Source organism: Lynx canadensis, chromosome F1 (assembly GCF_007474595.2).
Source record: "Lynx canadensis isolate LIC74 chromosome F1, mLynCan4.pri.v2, whole genome shotgun sequence".
NCBI lineage: Eukaryota > Metazoa > Chordata > Mammalia > Carnivora > Felidae > Lynx > Lynx canadensis.
In genome coordinates, this window is record NC_044319.2 from 26,314,644 (window position 1) to 26,338,804 (window position 24,161).

The window sequence follows — 24,161 nt, forward strand, 5'->3', positions numbered from 1 at the left end:
ACCACCTTGTAATTTCCATTTGAAGAACTTATGCTACTCAGAGAAGAAATTAAATTCATTTTTGCTTAGAAAAATGTAAGACCTTCTAAAATCAACCCCTGTTGTAGCTCTATTTTACACTTTACATTTCCCAAATGCTCTAGGTAAATTAGGCTCATTATAATCCTTTCCTATTGAAAGATGAGTCCCATTTCTTCAATTTTTCTTATGGTGTGGTGCTCTCATTCATGGAATATTCACTCACATATATCCTATTTTATCCTAATACATATTGTGTGTCCCAAGCAAAATCTCAGTCCTTCATGAAGCAATTCCTAATAATCTCAGACTATATAATAGATTTGTTCCTTGCCCCAAATTATCTGTATCTCATATTAGTCAGTAAAAGAACTCCATTCCCTGTCTAAATGTTTGTGCCCTGTCCCCAAAACACAGTTATATATATATATATATATATATATACACACACACATATATATATGTATATATATATAATTTTTTATTATATATATAAAATTTATTGTCAAATTGGTTTCCATACAACACCCAGTGCTCATCCCAACAGGTGCCCTCCTCAATGCCCACACCCACTTTCCCTTCTCCCCCACCCCCCATCAACCCTCAGTTTGTTCTCAGTATTTAAGAGTCTCTTATGGTTTGCCTCCTTCCGTCTCTAACATTTTTGTCCCCTTCCCCTCCCCACTGGTCTTCTGTTAAGTTTCTCAGGATCCACATATGAGTGAAACATATGGTATCTTTCTCTGCCTGACTTATTTCACTTAGCATAACACTCCAGTTCCATCCATGTTAGATAGGAACCATGCCTTAGACTTTATGTGCTCTTTGCTATGCTTACCATGGCTTTAGACACTGAGTACTTGCTGACTGATGTACACTAATCCAAGCTACAAATATGGAATTTGATGTTCAATAAATGATAGAGTAAGAATCTTTGAGGGTAAAACCTCTATCTTATTCAACCTCACATCCCTCACAACTAGCTTGGTGTTGGACAAAGAAGATCTATCACTGCTGAATGACTGAATGAAAGGATGTATATGAATCAATGAAATCTCACTGGATACTATATTCAACGTTGTACCTGGCTTAAATATTTTTTTAACGCATAAGAAAAATAAAGACGATTAAACAATGTGCACTACTGCATTTCCAGCATCTCGAATAGCACCTCACACAGGGGCTGCCCTAAAGGGAGGTTAAATGAATGAACTGGCCAGTAGTCCAGAGCATTAGTTTACAGTTGGAAAGAAGTTAAGAGGAGAGAGGAACATCTGGCTTACCCGGAAAGCACTCCCAGAACGAGGTTGAGAACAAAGAAGGATCCAATGATGATGAGGGGGATGAAGTACAGCCAATTCCAGGTGGCTCCTAAGGCATCATTGGTCTGAAAGAAAGAATAACGCTTCCTTAATATTTTACCAAAACCATGTGCCAGAAGAAGGCTTCCATTCCTGAAGTTTCACATATAGGGTGATATAACAAGCACAGAGCAATACAGTTAAACACTGCCCGCTTTATTCCCAGTTTGGTGTTATTGTGGGTTAACTCATATTCTCCCATGTACACAGTACAGGACACTGCATTAGCCTCACACAACACCCTGAGTAGGAGCGGTCCAACACCCTTACTTAACAGCTAAGATAACTGAACCCAGAGAGGTCAAGTACTTTTCCAAGATCATACAAACAATTGCTGGTTTTTATAGTGTTTAACGAAGTGGGTTCTAAGCTTTTGCAGTCTAAATTGGGCAAATTCTCAAAAATCAGAGGCAAACTGTGTCCATCTACTCCATGGATGCTGGCAAAAGCCTGGACAGGACTGCTTGGGAGACATTATTGTCATCCACATCCTGCTCAGTCCTTGACCCTGTACTCTTTCTTTCTTCTATCACAGTCCAATAGTACAGAGCTGGCTCAGGCGTGGGCCCAACAAGGCTCTGGACAGAATAAGGAATAAATCTAGATTTAAAGATCAATCCTTTCCTCTCTCTCTAATCCCAACACACAGTGAAGTGAAAAATGCTTGGAAATCCATATTCTGGATTCTTATACTACAAGTGAGATTCATGGCCCCTGAATACTTAGAGGCTGAGGGAGGATTACACCACATGGCTTAGCCAAAAGAAGCAACCCTTGGCAGGATGTCTTATTAGGACCTAGGAACCGTTTGGGAGCATTTTGAAAAGTCTTCTCTAACACTTCAGCCTCTCAACTAAACTTCACCTTGACCCTTCCTCCCCATAATATCAATCCCAAATCTTTCTAAACAGTCTCCTTGAATTGCATTTTATATATGCAGGCTTTTGAAATCCCCCTCCAACCCCACACCAGCTCCTCACATGCAAACTGTAATACCCATTTGAAACAATTAAAAGATATTTTATTCTTAATTCACTGGAGAAACAACGCCATGAAAGTCAAATGCCATGACTAAAATTCACAGGCTAAATTACTAAAATTAAGATCTGAACTCAGAATTTCTATGACAAAATGCTTCTTATCCCTGTGATTTACCTTTTCCTCTTCTCACTGCTAAGCTTTACAAACATATGTTTGATTCATTGCCCTCATGCTTCTGGTGGTCTCTGAGGACATTCTTTCTTTTCTCTCAAATTATCTAATTTTCTTTCTGCCTCCTATTGAAATATGTCAGTCCACAGAATATAGCTTCCCACTGATCATGGAAGCTATCACTGCACAGTAGAATTTTCCATTAAAAATAGCTTTTAAGACAACCTCTTTCACCAAACTTGTATCTTTTGTCTTGCCCCCACACTGTTCAGAGACGGATGATTGCAAATGAAGCAGAATATAAGTTAAAAACAAACACCCTCTGAATTGTATGGGACAAAAGTGGGGATCTGCCAGTTTCAGTCTGTAAGTTCTAACTCTTCGGTTCAAACAGGTCTGATCAGTTAAATGCAAGCAGGGAACATGTGGGCCAGACCTCAAAGAAAACTGCTCCTGATTATCAGAAAGAAGATGCAGAAGAACTAGTTATCAAGGGCCACAAGGGATTTTAAAGAACCTAAGAAGCTGTTTTTTTTTTTTTTTTCCGGGACAGTTGAGACATGGTCCTTCCTGTGAGCTGAAGGATAGGATCACAGGATCCATGTATAAATAGCTCTACCTTTATTCATGATTACAAATGCAACATTTTTGTAAAGACTGGTTAGCTCAGAGGGCTCACCAGTGGTACACCAGAAGTTGGATTGACTATATGGTTTAGCCAGAGTCCCCCCCCCCCCCGCCCCCAGCCCCAGCATTCTTTGGCAACAAGGACTAAGTCTGCTCCCAGCACCCAGATCAGGGCTCAGCTGCCAATAAACATTAGTTGGTACCAGCAATGGAAAGGATGAAATTGTGACTGTTAAGGTGTCTTTGGTCCCAGGAGTGACTGAGCTACTGTTTGAGGATGGCTAGAGCAATTTCAGTTGGGTGATGATTTGCCAGAGACACTGTAGAGTGAATAACATTTCCTAAAAAGCGTTCTCACTGTTAGTGATCTGCAAGATGTTAATGTGTTCTGTGGAAAATGAGCTTCTGTGACCAAAGAGACTTAGGAAACACAACGGATTATACTTTCCCCTTAGCCTGTGGGAAGACTCATGAAAGGCACATTATTAACTTCAATATCATTTCATACACTTCCTTGATTATGAAACCCCTCTTTTTGAAGAAAATCTATTAACACATGAGGAAATACAGCCTGTGAAATGCTGTATTCATGAGAAGACTCTTCTCATGAGCCCAAAGTCTAGAACGCACTTCCCAGTTCTCCCAGAAAAAAAACAATGACAAGGACAGTGCCTCTTTATCCACGTGTTGTGAGAATGTTTTGGTTTGGGTTTAACCGACCTTAAGGCAAGAATCTTAACTGTCTGGTCATTTCTATACCTGGCACCTAATGAAGTGTTTGGCATATGGAGTGTGTGTGGTTCAACTACTCAATAAACAACCACAATTTGAATAAGAGAATTCAATTCTCGTGTTTAAAATGAATAAAAAAAAAAAAAAACACCCACAAAACTTTCATTCTGATGGTCTCCTTTCAAGCTTTGTCTGAATTGTTTTTTTAAGAAAAACTGTCCTCCACTATGGCATTGGGACCTGTCTGATGAGAAGAAGAGGAGGAAGGGGAAGAGAAAGAGAAAGACTAGGAGGACACCAAGGCCAGGGGCACTATCCCCTGAGGGAATTATTACAGATGACTGACAGCTTAAAAGGTTCTTCTGGAGAAAGCAGCTTGACAGCGCCCTGAGATTATTCACAAACCTTTTAATAGACTTTCCGCACCCTCTCTACACCTTTCTCCTCTCCCTTGGGTTTCCTCCCATTTCTTCCCCTCCCATCTTTCCCCACCAGGAGGCCTCACCCTCATCTCACATGCCCTTCAGTGGATCAATGACAAATCCAGCAGGACAAGGGGACATAGCTCAGCAGGAAGTGGGCAAAGGACTTCCCATTTTCCTCCCCCACAATGACATGGTTCTTTCTGATGCTAATTAGAACTCCAATCTCCTTCTGATTCATTATTAAAACCTTAAAATTATCCAGTGGAGGAGAGACAACTACTAAAGTGTCTTTTGAGATTGAAAAAGAAGAAAGTAATCGACAACTCTCAAGTGAGCAAAAGCCCCGAAACCATGTGAGGCAGGAGTCAGGAACACCAAGGAGAAAGTTGCCAGTGTAATAACCTCAGAGCTATGAGTGTGTTTCCTCTCAGGTGTCCCTGTGCCTGTGTCACAGTAGGAGGGGGAAGAGAGGAAGGCTGCCTAGGTGAGAAGCTCTCTCTCTCTCTCATCCTTTCTCCAAACTCCTCTGCTTCTGTGACTCTGACAAGCTGCTTGCATGCAGGATCATCACACTCTACTTACCCTGGTGACTCTTCCTTCAGGAACAGAGGACGAGGCCATGCTAAATGTTCTGAGCAAGATGCTGGGGAAGGAGACCCACAGCCTTCTGAACATGTTCCACTAGATTCTGGCCCAAGAGTCTCACAGTAGAACCTTTCCTGCCCAGACCGCTGCTGTGGAGCAGCTAAGTAAGTATAAACCAGGCTCCTCCCTGCAAAGAAGGCTGCACAAGGAGTGCCAGCCTCTTCATTCCCCACCATTCATGGAACACCTACTCTTTGTCAGCCATTACAGAACAGTGTTTTTCTTTGGGGCAATGTCCTCTTACTTAAGGCACTGATTCTCCTCCCACCCAACCCAGCCAAGCCCCTAGACTGGCAGGCTGACTGCTGTCTTTCTCACCTGCTGATTCCCCAAGTGACACACACATGTACATGTGCGCATGATGGGGGTAATGACAGACAGAGAAAGCAGTCGGGGGTGGCAGCCCGCCTGCACAGGGTGTGCTCAGCGGGTACCAGTCCTGACACCGTGAAATGTGTTCCTTTGGGAACCTGCCTGATTGGGGGTGGTGAGTGCACCCACTCCCTGTGTAAACAGGCACACATGGCAATTATCACATTAATCTCTGGAGGACTGGGGGAAATGGTAGAAGGTGGGGTGGGAGGAGCAGGATTGAGGAGAAAGAGGAGGATGGAGACAGCAAGATGAAGGGAGGAGGTCCAATGGTTCTCCCAGGCTGAAGCTGTATATGCAGAGCCAAGCCCCCACTCTTGAACTCAGGTCTCTATCAGGGTTCCACAGGGCTCTGGAGAATATACTGTTTTCCTTCTATGTACATGCCTTTCATAGAGGAGGGCCTCTTCTATGTACATGCCTCTCATAGAGCAAGTCTTACCAAGAGACTGAGTGAGCTGGGACTGGGGAAATGGGGGATATGGATTCCAGGGTCATTTCAGGAAAAGAGAGGGTCTCGGGGACACACTGGCTTCCTAGGCTGGAGACAGCATCTGTTGGCAAGCCTGGGCTGGCCTACAGAAGGGTTTCTCAGCCAGGGCATTGTTGGCATTTTGGACTGGATAATTCTTTGTTGGAGGGTAATTCTGGTTAATTCTGTCCCATGTGGTGCATTTGCAGGATCCCTGGCTTCTGCCCACTAGATGCCAGTAGCACTCCCCCACCTGTGACAACCAAAGGTGTTTCTGGAATTGCCAAATGTCTTGAGGAATAAAAACAGTTTCCAGTGGAGAATGACAGGCTGAGAGGCTTTGTCCCAAGGAGAGATCTTTGGAATCACCAACCAATCTCAGGTCAAGACATGGTCGGAATGGCCACTATAGGCTTCCAAAAAGGCCAGCCCATCCATCTCAGCAAAAGCATCTGTCCAAGGCCTCTGCTGACACCCCAGGGAGAGAAAGTTCAGGAAAGGCAAGCGTGGGACTGAAAGGGACAGAAGCCAAAGGCTGGCTCCACTAAGTACCACCTTCCTCGAAGGGCAGCATACCGGGAATCCCCCAGTGGATGGCCTTCCCTGGCCTCTGCTTAATTCCAGCACCAAGTGTGACAGCTCCTTTTCCACCCTCAAGGGACCTGGGGTTCATGTTTTGGAGCCAGAATGCCATATTTTGTTCAACAAATTTGTGGACCATGTACTTTGTGACAGATAGTCTCCTAGGTGTTGGGGATAAATGATGAGCAAAACAACATCAGGTGCTGGCTGTTGTGAAACACAGCACAACAAGGGACCTGCATTAAACAGATGAGGAACACATATACACATACGACCTTCAGCTGTTTGCTATAAAGGGGCCACACTGGGCAGGGATGCAAAGGGGCATTTGATCTGGTCTAGGTGGTCAGGCAAGGATTCCCTGGAACTTTCAATGAAGCTTTGAGAGAAAAGAATCACATGATAGTCTAACACACAACCCCTGGCTGAGACAGCAGAGGTCAGAAAGGCAGATAAAGGGTTTATTATGGAAGGGAAACAAAGAGGAGAAAAAGGTGATTAAGAAGTGCCAAGAAGGAGGGGGCACATAAGAGAAAAAGGAGGATAGGGATGCCCTCTCAGAATGAACTCCTACCACCCTGTAACAGCAGCCTCCTTGCTCCTTTATGGATGTTATACTGAAACATCTATGCACCGTAAGGGCACCCCCTTGATGGATTTTTTCAAAGTGTACGTAATTGTCTGACCAGCATCCAGATAAGCCCAGTGCTTCCCTCATGCCCCATCCTAGATACCATCTCCCTTTCCTCAAATATAACATTAGCCTGACTTCTATTATCATCAGTTATGTCAGTCTAATTGGAAAGCCATATCTAAGCACTTTCCCGCATATGCTGAGCCATCCATTGAGCCATCTTTGCTTAGGACTTTAGCTTGCTCAGGAATTTACATTCAGAATAGCCCTCTCCCACCCTGCCTCCTACCCTGATCCCTGCCTGGCTCTCACCAACCTGGATGCCATAAGTTCTGTGCTGCTCCCATTAGGTACCCTTCACCTGCAGGTGCACCCATCCTCCAGCAGCCATATGTGTTGGCTCACACCTGGACCCTTCTCAGAAGTTTGGCCTTGGATGACAAAACTGCCTCACCTGGGAGTCTATACCTGCCCTTGGAGTGGGGGGACCTATATCCAATGACTAACTGACATAAGGGTATCAATGGCACAGCCCCTCTTCCTCTGGGTGGGACCAACTCTGGGTTGCAATTCACACTCCTGACCTGCCTGTGGGATATGGCTGAGGTTAAAACTTCTGAAATCACGTCTGTGTAATATTTTCGCCTGACCTATCCTGGTTCCCTCATATCTTTACTGCTTTCTCTGGAAAGCAGTCACTCAAGAAATCATTGCCCCAGGAATCTGTCCCAGTACCTGTTTACAGGGAATCTGACTTAATACATTATACCCTTTCTCATCAGGTTGTTGTTGTTGTTGTTGTTGTTGTTGTTGTAACATTTATTCATTTTTGAAAAGACAGGGCAGGAGTGAGGAGGGGCAGAGAGAAGGAGACACAGGATCTGAAGCAGGCTCCAGGCTCTGAGCTGTCCGCACAGAGCCCAACACAGGCTCGAACCCACGGACTGCAAGATCATGACCTGAGCCAAAGTCAGATGCTTAACCAACAGAGCCACCCAGGCGCCTCTCTCATCAGGGTTTTGACCAACTTTACAAAGAGGCAACACCCCACCCCTGAGTCAAGAGTTGGATGGTGTTTCTAAGGGAAGAGCCTTTATACTCCTCTGACTACACTCACATTCCAGGAAAAGGACACAAAATGCTGACTCTACAACCACTGGGCAATTAAAGGCATATGGATTATCCAACCTGGTTCCCTGCATACCAAGAATTCCAGCAATGGTCTTGGAAGATTATGAGAACATGCTATCCAACCCATCATTTGGTGGAAGAGGAAACTGAGGCCCAAACGAGCAAAGTGACCTGGAGTCACAATGTAGAACCACAGTTGGTCAACTGCTTTAGAACTCTTCACTCTCCATATCTCATGTAGTCCCAGGTCTCTCTTTTTAAATTTTTTTTTAACAATGTTTATTTATTTTTGAGACAGAGGGAGACAGAGTACCAGTGGGGGAGGGGCAGAGAGAGAGGGAGACACAGAATCTGAAGCAGGCTCCAGGCTCTGAGCTGTCAGCACAGAGCCCAACGCGGGGCTCGAACCCATGAACTGTGAGATCATGACCTGAGCTGAAGTCAGACGCTTAACCGACTGAGCCACCCAGGCGCCCCTAGTCCCAGGTCTCTTAAATGCAATCCTAGCCATACTGTTACCACTTTTGGGGGGAGAACAAAAATAAATAGGAAAGCCAAAAACTAGGATCTGGCAGCCAGAAAGGAAGAGCTGTCTTCCCAGTCCTCAGGCAAGAAATAAGGGTAGAGGAGCAGGTGGAAAGAGTGAGGACAGAGAGCTCCAAGTAAAACACAACCACCTGCTGCTACCCGGCAAGGAGGCTGAACCTGTCAGTCCTGAAGGCAAAGCATTTTATTATGTCTCAGATTCCTGAGCATATTTAATCAACACTGTAAGCTTCCCCATACAAACAAGCTCCAAAGGCAGCATCTGGCTTAGCTAGGGGCCGGTTACAAGTAATCAAGACTCAGCACACATTCTGGTTGTTCCAGGTCCCTGAACTTGATGGCCAGGAGCTACTTTCTCTTGCTTGCCTGGATTGTCAGTGACTGTCACCAAGGATGCAGCAGTGCCTTACTCCAATGCAAAAGCACCTCAAGGAGTAACTTCCTATTGGATATTTCACCACGTATTCCTCTCCTACTCTTGCCAGTGGGAAAACAGCAGAACCAGTTTGGCAACAAAAGCCAGGAAAAAAAACAGCACTCCCACCCTCATCCACAGGCAGCAGTATGATGTGAATGAGACCAGGGTCAGGAGCTGCATACCAGGGAGCTCTGCTCAGCATCATGGGCAAGCAGTGCCCCATCCTGGGCATGGGTGGTGATCACCATTGGCACTGGGGAGACAAGCATTGATGCGTCAGTGAAAACCCATCCATACAGCTGGGAAGAGGACTCAAATAATTGCCATCAAACTTAGAGAGTGTAAGTGGTGCCACAACAGACCAGGAAGGCAGCCATGACTGTGTGTGTCCATATAAGCAAGGGCCTTAAAAACCCACATGGCCCAGGGCCCTGAAATCCTTAAAATCTCTTTGGATAAATCCTAATAATTCCAATATCATGGTTATGTGATGTTTATCCTGTCATCTCCCTTTTTGAGCTCTAGGCCAGAAGCCCAACACGGAGGAAGATCTTCTTGTATCTATGAGACTGGGCTTGGGTTACAGGAGGTGCTCAATATTTTCTTCTCTCTAGCTTTGTGTATGTTTGCAAATTTCTATAATAAAATGTTTTCAATTTTTCCAAAATTAAATTGAACAATTTACCTAAGTAGTTCAGGGTCATGTACAAATTTTAACAGTAAGTTCTGTTTTAGTCAAAATAGTGAAAAATGTTAACAGTGATGGTAACGGGGGTGGGAGTAGAAACGAGCGATTGAAATAAAAGTTTTTATACCTTTCTATACTTTGAAACTTACCTGCAGTAACTTTTTTTTAATAATGAAAGAAAACAAAGACTATTGGGGGAAAAAAGAGGGAGGGCGGGAGAGAGAGAGTGTGAGGAAAGGAGGGGGTGGGGTGAGAAAGAGAGAGCTGGGGGGAGAGGTCCTCCCTGGAACTGCAGCCCCAGATACTAGGCAGGCAGGCAGGCATTTTTGGAGTCACTGGAAACCAGGCCAGGGACAGTTGATCCTATGCGAAGCCATCCAGACTGGGATGCTGCTTTGCTCTGGGAAAAGGTGAGTGTGTTGTTCTGAAAGCACCATATGCTGCCTGGCCAAAGTACGTGACTGAAAGAGGAAATTAAAGAGGATGCATCCTATGATGATTAGCTAAAACACATCACCCTTTGACCCGTTCTACAGGGCTTGCTGATGAGAGACTTGATGTACTGTTTCCAGAAAGTCGGGAAGCAAAAAAAGTGCTCAGAGATTGAAGGAAGAGTCTCAGAAGACTATTCCTTTGAGGCTCAGGGACAAAGGGTACATGAGGCTTGATCGAATCTGTACACTGGCAGAGCTTTGTGGAGGGTCCTTTGTATTCCAGAAAACTGTGCTGATGACACCAGGGCAAGAGGTCTTTCACCAGTTCCTAGCTGGTTCTCTTCTCTATCTTATGGTCCTCAGGGATCAATCCTTCTAATTATAACCATTTGTTGCATTTCCATTGGTCCCCTGTCCCCTCCAGCTAACTAATGGCTGCTTTCCATTCAGTATAAGAACTCAAATCTTTATCATCTTGCAGATTACAGAGATAGCACACACCCCTCATTTCACAGGTGAAGAACTGAGGATCGAAAGCTGAGTGAATGCTGAAAGATACTCCACTACTTGGCTATAGAAGAACTGGGCGGGGGGGGGGGGTGGTTCAGTCAGTTAAGGATCCAACTCTGGATTTTGACTCAGGTCATGATCTCATGGTTTTGTGAAATCAAGCCCTTAGGATTCTCTGTCCTCCATCAGCCACTCCCCCATTCATGTTCTCTCTCTCTCTCTCCCTCTCTTTCAAAACAAATACACTTAAAAAAAAAAGTATAACTGAGATGCAGGACTTCCGTCCTGCAGCCCACTCTGCACAGCACTTCTATGTCACTTAGTTCAGTACTCAAACTATGTATCCATGGCGCCATTCCCTCTGGCTATTTTTTATGTAATTAACCTAGCCTCATGATCTCATTTGGAAGCTACACCAAGACATTTGAAGACAAATGTTGAAGACATTTGATGCTGTCTCCCACTTTTTCTGAACATTAAGAACACAGAGCTCAGACCTGTGAATACTCTCATCTGATTTAATGAAGAAAGGAGTGAGAGCAAAAGTGTCATGGAAGGCTTCCTGGGGCTGTACCTGGACTCAAAGCAGGAGGAGGATTTAGATTGGTCAATCAATGGAAGAACAAAATCTAAGGAGAAAGAAAGGTGTGGGAATAATAAGACCACAAATAGTTGCTGTTGGCAGTAGTTAGGACAGCAAGAGAAGAAGCAGCAGGTCATGGACGACCCTGAATGGTGGCCTAAGTGTTTATTTAGATCTGCTCACTCCCTATCCCCTCCCTCTGCCAAACCATGAGCTTTCTCATACTGGAAAACACTGCTTGGCCTTTATAAGGCTTGCCTTAAGCACAACACTCTACTTCACTCTGGAATTGCCCCAGCACTTAGGCACACCCCACATAGCATATACATTTAACACTTTTGAGTGTGTACTCTGCACAAGAGGAATAAGAATGTAAAACAGTCCTCAGGGGCCTTGGTATCTGCAGGAAGGCTAGGCTAAGTCATGAGTAGAAACACCTACAATAGAAAAGAGAACATTAAGTGCTGCACTTGAGTTTTTTATGTGTGCTTATTTACAGACCATCTTTAACTATCTATCTATCTATCTATCTATCTAGATAGATAGATAAAGATATATATACGTAAAGATATATATATATTCTGTCTCTTTCACATATTGGTCCTACGTTCCCATTAGGGTTAAATGTTTCTCAAGAACAGAACTGCAACTTTTATTTCTCTGTTCACTCTGCTAATGCCTAGAATATTATTCTTCAAACAAGAGATTCTCAATAATGTTGCTGTCTCATAGGAGATTATAACACCCCTAGCATTCTTCTGCGTCACAGGCCTGGAAGAGTTTCATTCTCTGGAAATAAATACATCACCTGTAAAATGGCATCTCTGTTGACGTATAGCAAGTACACTTAGCTAACAAATATTTAGCACAGCACAGAAGAGCAGACACTCAAGAAAAAAAGCGTCAAATAATTTTTCTTGGCTTTCATTTTTCCCTCCACGTTGGCTTCTGAGCAGGTGAATTAATGTATCATTGAACACCCCTATCTTAATTAATGACTGTGTGTCAAACACTACACAAGGCTGGTAAGCCCAGTTGGTTCCCTGAAGAAGCTACAGGCAAGTTTGGTGGCCAGAGGAAACACTCTTACTCCCTAGTGAGAACACTGTGAAAGCAAGAAACCATGGCTTTTAAGAAACCGTGGATTCTCCAACTTCAGAATCCAAGACATATCTCTGGAAAACATGCTCAGTAAATTTGCATTTGTATGAATGATTATAATGAAATACCCAGTCCAATGTGCCTATTTAGCACCTGAGGTGCTGTCCTGAGAGTGCATGGGTGAGGTTCTCCACTCTGGTCCTGCTGGGTTTGAGTTTCTCAAAGCACACTGGGTTACAGGTGTACTCAAGGTATTGCTCTACTCACCTGTCAGAGTCCCCAGGTTGGTCACCTCCACTTGTAAGCAGCCTCATCCATTTACCTCAGTGTTATACAAATATTATTTTCTATGTGTGCCATGATGTGAAAAAAAATGGGAATAACTGTGCAAGATTACCATCTGTTAGGGACACTGAGGAGGGAGTTCCTCAGTTGAGTAGGTGCCTACATCAGACAACAGATGTGAGATCCCTTCCCACTCAGACCATATTCCTCACTTTGCTTCTCCTCTCCCTCATGGACTTTCATTCCTAGGTTCCAAGTCTACCACTCTCCCAAACCCTTCTCTTTTCTCATCTCTTGATTTTGTACTGTCTTCTTCACTCCGCTGCTAGAAATTCTTCTTGTTCTTCCTCACTCCCATAAGACACACAGAGTTCATTGCAATTGAGCATTCCCATTGGTTTTGGGGTATAACAAGGTTGAAACAATACAGATAACAGAACAATGATGTTCACTGTTTGTCCAATCTAGGAGTCACTGGAAAGAATCAGTTTTTGCCTTTACATTCTCTGCAGAACTATCTTTGTTGCTCAGTAAGGTGGAATGCACCACGATTAATGATGATAGGTGACTAATACAACAATCTATATAAGCTATTGAATGACAGCTCCAACATGGGCCCAGTCAAACCTATTTCTAGAAGTATGAAGAGGACCTGATTAAAACATCTTTACCTAAATATTTTCCTGTGACTTATAGCCTAAGACTCCAGTGTAGCTTAGGAGGAAAAATAATCATGGCTTCCACTTGTTACGTATCTACTCTATGCTAGACACTGAACCAGGTGCATAATATACATTAAATCTAATCTTCACAACTATGTACAAGAGAGGTGCAATTTTAAGTTTACATGTTAAAAACAAACAACAGCAACAAAATCCAAGCTCAGAAAGGCTATACAGTCAGTATATTATAGAACCAATATCCAAACTCTTATTTGGCCTCTTCTCAAGATATTATATTGTGTTGCTTCTTGTATTAGGGGTGGGAGACAAAAATAACAATGTTGTTTTAATTTGGAACATTCTTGAGAACAGAGTTATGAATGCAAGTATTTACAACAGCAATGCTAGCAGGGTAAATACTTTCTGACCAACTGCATATGGTAATCCCATCCAATGGTATATTGCTTCAAGTCATTTGGTGTGCACATCTTAACTCATGGGATTATTTTGAGCCATGGACATTTCATAAGGTAGGAAGACTGTCACAGCTAGTTCCTTGGCTAGTAGGCCAAATGCCACTCTGTTGCCAGGGTAACCCTGTAAAGTGGGACAAGTGATTCCCAGTCACAGTCGGCTTCAGTCTTCAGAGCAGGGGAAAGGTGTTCTTTGTAACCAACATATCTCACTCTGTCTCTCCTGTGCTTAACACCCTCGAATGGTCGCCCTTGCCAAATCCCCTCCCAGGACTGACCCCAGCCTAAACTCTCCAGTTGACTTCACAGCTGCTGCCTCTCCCTAGACCAAGTCACAATGACCACACCCTGCTTCTTGCAATGCCCTCATATTTCATGTTCTTTCATACCTCTGTGCTTTTGCTCATGTTGTCCCCACCGCCTGGAAAACCTCCACTTTTCCCACCTGGAAAGCCTCTACACGTACCCTGCATAAATGTTACCTATGCTGGGAAACCTTCCCAGAGTCATTCACCGTCATTACTCCCTGCACTTGGTGCTGTCATACCACTTAACTTTGTACTGTAATTACTGCTTGAATGTCATCTTCCTCTCCAAGACTTGATACCCCTTAAGAACAAGTAATAGGTGTTATTTGTCCATGCATCTGCCCCAGAACCCAAATTAGCTCTCAGTAGGTGCTCAGCAAGTGCTTGTTGAATGAATGAATGAATGAATGAATGAATAAATAAGTTAATAAGCCGAATGCATGGCTCTGATTAAATCCAAGGGAAGCAGAAAGGAGAAAAGAAAGAAAAGGTGATGAGAAAGAAAATTTCTCAAAGAGCTAATTAGATGCCTAGAAGTCTATTTCATTACTAAGAGGGCAGAGTTAGTAGATGATGTGAGGGGGGTTGATCAGGGATTATCACTTAATAAGCCCTTCCCAGGTGTATCTTCCAGGAAGGACTTTAGCTTCTAATCCTCTCTGGAAGGAGAAAGGCTGTATCACCCTTATTTCTGAGGAGGTCAGGAAAGGATTAAAACAAAACTGCTATGATTCTGCCTTCCCATCCAGCTACAGTTTCAGCTGGAAAGTTAGGTCTGAGGGAGGCAGAAAATTCAGACTTGACACAGAGCATCAATGTGGACTGCAGTCCGTAGAGGGCCCCAAAGATTAAGGGAACACTCCCTGATCTTGGAATAAAAACACAACGGAGAATCACATCCCTTGGAGCTGGGGAGGGTATCTAGGAGGGGAGAGGACTATGCTTCAGGGGAAGCAATAGAAAACATAGCCTCTCTGGAGGGCATTGCTAGGAAATACCAGTTAATGCTGACAGCACCAACCATATGGCATTTGGGCATGAAGGTGATGGGGGATGGGGGAGAAAGCATCTCAAGGAAGGCGAACCTGGCTGTCTCAATGGCAAAGCTAAGTTTGAAATTCTACATCCCAGCCTGAGGATTCTTCCCTCTTAAGATTTGTCGGGTAGGGATGTTGTCTCTGCTAAAAATGCTTTTAAGAATCAATCCTTACAATTAACCCTGAGAAAGAGAAAAAGAAAAAAGAAAAAAAAGCACAGTGAAAATCCTGGCCATCCTTCCAGGCCTTTTGTTTGTTTATTTTTGAGAAAGACAGAGAGGCATCACAAGCGGGGAAGGGGGAGAGAGAGAGAGAGGGGGGAACACAGAATCTGAAGCAGGCTCCAGGCTCTGAGCTGTCAGCACAGAGCCCTACACAGGGCTCCAACTCATGAATGGGGAGATAATGACCTAAGCCTAAATGGGAGGCTTAACCTACTGAGCCACCCAGGTGCCCCTTTTCAAGGCCTTTCTTATGCCTCATCTGGATAAAGTGAGTCCCTGGTTGCCCCAGCTAAGGCTGCTTCCCAGTAGGGGTAGAGCCCCAGGCACTTTTCAGGCTTGCTCTGAGTTCCTCCAATCCCCACATTCAGACCTAGCCCCAAACCATTCTCTTGGCTAAATCCTGGTGATTTATTTAGTCTGGAGGGTATACATTTCTTTAAGCAAACTGTTTGATATTCAGCATGAGGTTACAAAATATTGATAGTAAGAGGCAACTTTTTATTAGAGCAATTACTATGTTCATCTTGCCTGCCCCTTTTTGCACCTATAATCTTCTCAAGATCTTTTGAAGCAGATCCTAGTTCCATAGCATTTTTCTCTGATGAGGAAACTGAGGCACAGAGTGGTTGAGTAACCTGTCTCAAACCGCACAGAGAGTAAGTGACCAGGTTACAGCTAGAAGTCTGACCCCAGCAGTTTTAATCAATATATTCTGTACAGTTCAGTAATTGAAACATAGTAAATGCCCCACACACACTAGATGTTAATGTTATTGAAGTAGGTTAAGCTCTGATTCCCCTAACCCTGGAAAAGGAGGGAAAGAAAAAAAGAATGAATCACTTTATATGAATGATGTTCATCTGATTTAAATATTTTACATTCCTTGTACAAGATCAGTGCCTACTTATAAACCTTTTTCATTATTTGCAGGTTATTATAATATTTATCACACCATATAATAATTATTTACTTGTCCATCCGCTGTACAAATCTGTGAACTCTTGGAGGACAAGGTTTTTTGTTTCTTTGTATAGAGAGTAGCTGCCACAGTACTCTGAAAAGGTGCTCAATAAACATGTTGTATGAATGGATGAATGAGCTAATCAAACCATATAGAATCAAAGCACAAAGGAATATTCCAGCCATAACTAGTTCAACATGGGCAAACCTAGTCCAGAATAGTGATTCTTAAAGGATGGTCCTTGGCCCTACAGCATCAGCATCTTTTGGGACCTTATTGGAAATGCACATTCTTGGGTCCCAACGAAGCCCTTCAGATCAGAACTCTAGGGATAAAACTCAACACTCAGAAACTGTGTTCTAACAAGCTCTTTAGGGGATGCCTGCTAAAGTTTGAGAAACACTGGTCTAGGAAAATAAACAAAACAAGTCTGCCATGCATAGCCTCAGTTGCTCCACAGATGTATCTTGGAGCAAAAGGAAGAGAAATCTGAGGAAGGAGAAAGCCTGAGGTTGAGTGAAGGGGAGGGAAGATAACTGAGGGATGTGGTGAGAGGTGGAGAGGGAAGAGAAAGGGAGTGGGTGAGGAGAGACTGATTCACCTTGAAATCTCCTGGGAATGAAATGGGTTCATGATCTCAGCTGGGCGCTGCCATAGCAACAGGTACAGCTCCTCTCACCACCCCTGCTCTGCCCCCCAAGATAGGCAGGCACTAGACACACCTACGCTGAGGCCTGAGCTCTGCAGAAGGATCTAAGCTTGAGTAGGAAGGACATAGTGAGGGGAAAACTTAAGGGAAAAGCTCCCCACATGTGGTCTGGCCCCCAGCTGGGCCACCTGCAAAGACCATTTCTTTGTAAGGGCAGAATAGTTATAGGTCCTGACAGGGAGTGAAGACCCAGCAATGTAGAGGCACTTGGGTTTGCTCTAGGCTCATACCCTAACACAGCCTGGCTTGGGCGGATGGCTCAGGTACCCTGTGGGACACACTGTGAGAAAAGAGGAGTAACTCAAGAGGAAAGGAATGGAGCCCACCTTCCTGCAGGGCCGGAAGCAGAAGAGGTCAATGAGGCAGGGCTCAGAGACTGGGGAAGGATTAGTCTAGAAGCCAGGGGAGGAGACCCAGTGGGGAAGGGGCACAGAAGCAGAACTCACATGAAGATTCAAGGCCAGAGATTCTGGTGGGAGAGCACAGGGATAACGAGAAACAGAAGGCTCACAAGATCATCCCAGCCCTTTGCTGGGAATGGCTGGAGCTTCGAGGGCACCCACAAGGCAAACACTTATCAAATCAGCTTCCACAATAAAGGCTAGATGAGGCCTTAGATGAGGCTAGATGGGGATGCAAGAGGAGGACACAGAGATAAGCCAAATGCACAATGCTCCATACATTTGATGGAAATAACTTAGTAAAAGCAAATTTCAGCCAATCAGACATTAAAAGTAAAATATAATTGCTGTTGCTATGTTTGTTTCCAAGAACTCTGTTATGATTAGACTAACAGGCTAGTGTTAGAATTCTGAGCAAACTGCATGGAAGACTTAGTCTTGCTATCCCTTGGTGTGAGAGAAGAAAGCAAATTTGGAAAAGATAAATTAATAAACCACCATCATGTTCAAAGTATCTGCCCTCAGAAAATCCTTGCGGAGCTTTGATCCCTCTTTGGGGGGCAAGGAGGATGGGAAAGGATGTGCTGAGAGATTTCTCGTATTTGATTTCTTTTAATCCTCATAATGACCCAATAAAGTGGTCATTATTACTCCCATTTTATGGATGATGAAACTGAACTCAGAGAAGTAGTAAAACAAAGAGCCAGGATTCAAACCCATGTCTGCCTGACTTCAAAGACCATGCTCATTTGTCCACAACAGAGGACATGATTCTGTCTACAGTAATGGAGAGGGGAGACAACTGGTGGTCCATATATTACCCAAGGGCTGTGATGTTTATTCCAGCCCAAACTGATGTCTTTCACTGGACAGGCTACCTCTGTGAGACACTATAGGACAATGAGAAAACAATGGCTTCATCTCTTATTAGTTATGTGACATTGGGCAAATCATTTAAACTCTTCATGCCTCAATTTCTCAATCTGTATAATGGGATGATAATCTCTATCATGGAACAGTGTTGTGAAGACCAAATGAGGAGTACAGTCTGATAGTTAACAGCCCATCATGTATTAGCTGTGCATTCTTAGGTAAGTTACTTGGCTTTTCTGCCCAACAATTGCCTCACCTTTAAAAAAATATGAACTAGGGGCGCCTGGGTGGCACAGTCGGTTAAGCGTCCGACTTCAGCCAGGTCACGATCTCGCGGTCCGTGAGTTCGAGCCCCGCGTCAGGCTCTGGGCTGATGGCTCAGAGCCTGGAGCCTGTTTCCGATTCTGTGTCTCCCTCTCTCTCTGCCCCTCCCCCGTTCATGCTCTGTCTCTCTCTGTCCCAAAAATAAATAAACGTTGAAAAAAAAAATTTAAAAAAAATATGAACTAAAAATAATGTAGCTAAAACACCCAACTCAAGGTATGGCAGGCAGAAAGCATTCTGCAGGTGGACACTATGTGTTCTAGCCAATTCTTTTCCTCAGAGAGGACACACTCCCATCTTCCTGCTGCTGGGAACATCTGCTTCTGACAGCTCACAGCTGCACCCCTCAGTGGAATTGCCTTTGTACCTCACATCTAGCTAGCTCTGTTGGTGTGGGTCAGTCCTCCCTCTGTCCAACTTTGGCCTCCAGGCTTCCTCAGGTACATTTCCCAAGGTACACCCAATACACATTATGCACGCAATTCTCCAGTGCAGAACTGACTTCCATGGACCTCAATCTAAGGGAATATCTGTATCTTAGGGAGTATTCAATAAAGAATAATCGATAACAGTAATCATAATAGTCTTCAAACTCAAAAGACTATGATATTGCATATGCAACCCCTAGAAGCTTTATAAAATTATTGGCTGGGCTACATATTCGTTGAGGAGAAGGACTGTGTCTTGAATGTCTTTATCTTTCCTCCAAGCACCTTCAAGACAACAGATCCTCTAGAAGCATATTTGATTTGTACAGGCTATATTTCTATTCAGCTCAGAATCAAATCACCCGGCATGGGTTCAGAAGGTACAAATTTCATTTCCACAGTATCCACATACATGGCCCACAGTCGGGACACACAGCCTCAGCAGTAAGGAACTTTATAAATGAAGTTCCTCTGACAGATTAACTTTGTAAAAATGGGCCACACAAATCAAGCAGGGGAGTAGGTTATACAGGCTATTATTATCATTGGTTCTTTAAGAGTTAAATATTAAACAAAACTCACTTATGTAAAGACAGGTGTAGCTGACCTGATCCTCCAGCATCCCGGTGAGAATGGCATAAGCTCCTTGGAGGATAGCTGATCCCAGAATTCTCCCTCTGCCCCACCTCCTACCAAGGTGACACAGAAAGCTGCTGACAGTGCTTGGAATAGAAGTGAGCTCTCTTATTTTGAAACCTGCATTCTTGGGTTACACTATGCCTTTATAACTAGCTCCTCTGGAATGTCGGTATAAAAGGGAAAATGCACACCCATCGTTCCTTCTGAGCCAGGGATCAACAAATCCCTGTTGATCTCCCTCAGTGGCATCCCTGCATTGGCTACAAGGTGGAGAGAGAGTGAGAAAAGATGTTCCATAGAGAATGCGTAGCTGTCAATACTGCATCAGCTCATTCAGTCCAAGGTGACTCTGGTTCAGTCTAAAGTCCTTGGGGCCACACTAGGGTGAACTCTACCTCAGGACTCCAAGACCAACTTGCTGTTACTTATACCCGTCTCTTGCTTCGTGTACTCTGAGATTCCCCAAAATACTGAGTTTTTGTGGGGCCTTGAGATCCACTGAGCAGTATTCCTACTGCTACGTGAAATCTGAGCTCTGTGTGTATGTGTAGGTAGTGTCTGTATATATATATATGCACACACACACACCACACCTCAACTCTCTGGACTTGTGGTCAGTCAAGGGCCCTGGGAAAGGCTGTGTGGGTCAGATGTCTCTCCTGGGGGCCCAGCCACCATGAATCAGGACAAGTGGGCACATGGAAGGTTCCTCAACTCTCTCCTTTCAGCTTCAGTGAGTGGGAATAAAGTGGGCATTTTAATAGGTGAGCTTTCAGCATTCTCCCTGGAAATCGAGGCCTCAGCTTCTCCCTCTCCTCACCTTCTCCAGGGTTCACTTCCCTCTGAGGGGCTAAGAGGAGTTCCTGGGCTGAAAGGCCCATCCTCACTATCTCCACTAAGCCTACTGGGACAAGCCCCCACCTCTGGGATACAGCCCCAGGCCTGCCCCAGGATCCTCAAACACTTCAGGCATCTGTCATCTGACTGAGCACCAACTATGCCCAAAGCACAGTGCTGGGGGGGAGCAAATGCCTAGAGAAAATTCCTGACCTCAGACTGCCCAGGATCCAGCCAAGGAGACTGGAAAGTGCAATAATTGATGGCATTACAAAAGATATACCCCCCAAAAAAGGCACTCAGAGAGGGGAGGATAGGGTCTAAGGGTGTGAGTGGTCCTATGAAACTATCCCGAAAGAAAAGTCACCATGGGACCTGAAATATTCAAGCTCTTTGCAGAGAAGTCCATACACAGCCTGAGGCTTCCCAGACTCATTAGCACACAGCCGGACTGCAGGACCACCATAATTGCCTAATTAACCAAGGACCCTGCACCTGGCTGGCACCCCACCACCACCGTGGGCACCAAGCTTGTGAAAATGCCCCTATTATGCAGTGTCAGGCCTGGTTGGTTTGTTCTTGGAGAGCAGGCCTCCAAGGAGCAACACCCAGCTGAGGGTGACAAAAACCAAGCTCCTTCCAGTAGGGCCTTTCAGCTACCTGAGGGCAATTCCAGCAGGTGCTAGCCTGTCTGGCCTAGGAAGAATTAGGTCAGAGTTAGAAAAACACAACACTACCGCTTGGGAAGTGTGCAGGACTCAAAGCAAGTACGTGTGGAAAGCCTAGCACATAGTAGGCAATCTACCTACCTACCTATCTACCTACCTATCTACATATAGATAAACATATATGTGTGTGTGTGTGTGTGTGTGTACATACATACATATATATTTGTTTACATATTTATTAAAATTATAACTAAAGTAAGAAATTGAAGAATGGATTAATGAATAAATGTTAGGTCCTAAAAGCAGAGAGGCTAAAACAGGTGTAGTGGGTAGTGTCAATTATACTCTGTTCCATGGGATGGTGAGCCAAGGAGTTCACCTCACCCGGCATCATGTAACTGTTTTTTAGCTGGTTTGAACAACAGTAGTAACAAAGGTGTCCTAATCAGTTCTTAATTTTTAAGCAATTACTTCAGTTTTACTTGTGGTATTTTAAATTGCAAAAGCAATGTGTATTAGGAATAACTGATAGTCAAACACTACAAAGATGTATAGAGAAATAGTTTAGGGGCGCCTGGGTGGCTCAGTCAGTTGAGCTTCTGACTTCGGCTCAGGTCATGATCTCGTAGTTTGTGAGTTCGAACCCCCACGTCAGGCTGGGTGCTGACAGCTTGCTCAGAGCCTGGAGCCTGCTCCGGATTCTGTCTCCCTTTCTCTCTGCCCCTGTCCCGCTCACAGTCTCTCTCAAAAATAAACAAACATTAAAAAAAAAAAAAGAAAAGAAAAAGTTTAGCTTCCCCTCATCTCCCTTCCCATCCTGCTGTGTTTACACATGTGTTTATGGCCTGATGTGCACACTTTCCCCACCCACCTCCATGCACATTCAAACTTATGTATAGTGTTTTGCTATTTCTTAATGGAATCCTACTATACACATTACTCTAACTGGCTTTTCTTATTTAAAACACATTAGGAATATCCCTCCAGGACAAACATATAGATTGAATTCGTTAAAATACACACACCACAGAGGCATTTGCTTTCGTTTTTGGTGCTATAAAATAAGGCTGAAATATTCTCTCTTACCTATTTTGTCCTTATCAACCAGCTTTTTATTTCAGTAGGTGGATGTCTCAACAATGGGCTTACGCAATCAAAGAGAATACTTGTTTTTAGTATTAATTCCCTCAAAGGTTGTAGCAATCCATCAAATACTCCCCACCATAAATTCATCAATGCCTTTTCCTCCACATGCTCACAGTACTGGATGTTACGACCCTTAAATGTCAGTCAATCAGATGGACAAAAATGCACCCTATGAAATTTGCATTTTCTGAGTATTAGTATCATTTCAGGTGTTTATTAGCCATATAGATTTCCTTTTCTTTGAATTTCTTGTTCACATCCTTTGTCCTTTTTTCTAGGTGACTGTCTTTTTCTTATGAATTTGTAGAAACTCTTTGTGTATCAGTTATGTTAGAAGCTTATTTTGTGTCATTTTTCTCAGTCTATCAATTGTCTTTTGACATTACTTATGGTGGGTGTCCTCTGCCACTGAAAAAATTGTAATTTCTATATAACCATTTCTTAAAGTTGCAGAATCAAATTCCTACTGGAAATGAAAAGATTGATATTCTTTTCCCTTTCATCTTATTTGGGGTGGCTCTGTTTCACGAATATTAAGATTTGGTCTTACAGGTTGAATTACAGCTTGAAGCAACACAATCCATATTATAGAAACTCCACAAGTGTATTTGACAGAAAAGTTAGGAGGAAATAACAGTAAAACAACTCCTCCCAACCATTAGAGAAACAAAGACTGGGAACAAATTTCCACCGATATTCACTCCATGTAGAAGGCTAAGCAAAAACCATCCACTGCTAAGTGCCTGTCCCAATGCCGAAACTACTCAACATCAAAGTCCTTCCAGCCAATTGATCTCAGCCAGGCCTCTGATCCTGGTTATTTTGAGGTGGGCATCACCCAAGCAAGCCCCTCCTCTTAATCTTCATCTCCTTCAGCACTCAGCTCAGACACCTACACTTCCCTCACCTCCTTAGACAGAGGAACACTGTGCTATCATGGGCTCCCTGCATTTCCCAGTATGGCACTTACCTATCGTTTGGTAATTATTTACCTGTCATGCATATTTATATCCCCAACACCTATGACTACACCTGACAGAGTATTTGTTCCTCAAGCAGTCATTAAAAGAAAGAGAGCAGAGCAAAAGAGCAAGAAATTGAGAAAGAAGCACTAAACTCCAAAGCTGAATGTTCACAGTTAACTGCCAACTCAACATCAATCAGGAAAGAATGTTAAACATTGCTGAAATTACAGGGTAAGTTAATGAAAAAAAAAAAAGATTCCATTTACAAAAAGCTGATTGACACACAAAATGTCAAGAACATGCCTAGTTCATAAAGAAAGGCCCGCCTACACTTCAGGTTGTTGAACTGCCATTCTCCAGCTACCATGTTTCACTCTGGGACAAATGGTTTTTGGTCAAGGATAAAGTCTAAATATTCATTTTTCAGACTCTTAATGAGTTTTGGAATGATCACTATCATTTAGCCCTAACTGCAGCCAATTTTCTCTGAGTTAATCTTGACATCAACACCCCACCTAAAAGACTTTTCTATGGTAAAAAAAAAAAATGATTCATGTGATAGCATTCACTTCAAGCTCACATCTTTCAGAAGCGATATATTTTTAAATTGACTACAAGACTACAAAGAAGTCTGCCAATGAACTCTTAGGAGAAAGGATTTCCAATTTTTAATAGAAGAAAGATAATCTTGTTGCACAGAGTCCTTCTTTAGGAATACAGCCCCTGCTTCTTCTCTGTAATTGCTGTGGACATTTACTTCCTGAATTAGTCTCATGTTTTCCCTGAAAGT

General features: G+C 43.6%; 1 protein-coding gene across 5 annotated transcripts in view; it reads right to left on the reverse strand.

Moving 5' to 3' along the window:
* Positions 1 to 24,161, reverse strand: part of CACNA1E (calcium voltage-gated channel subunit alpha1 E) — a 319,528-nt gene that overhangs the window by 150,518 nt on the left and 144,849 nt on the right. For all 5 annotated transcript variants that reach the window (XM_030302660.1, XM_030302659.1, XM_030302658.1 and 2 more), the window contains one exon: positions 1,302 to 1,405. In XM_030302660.1, the coding sequence (XP_030158520.1) occupies positions 1,302 to 1,405 (104 nt within the window). The remainder of the gene's footprint in view (positions 1 to 1,301; positions 1,406 to 24,161) is intronic.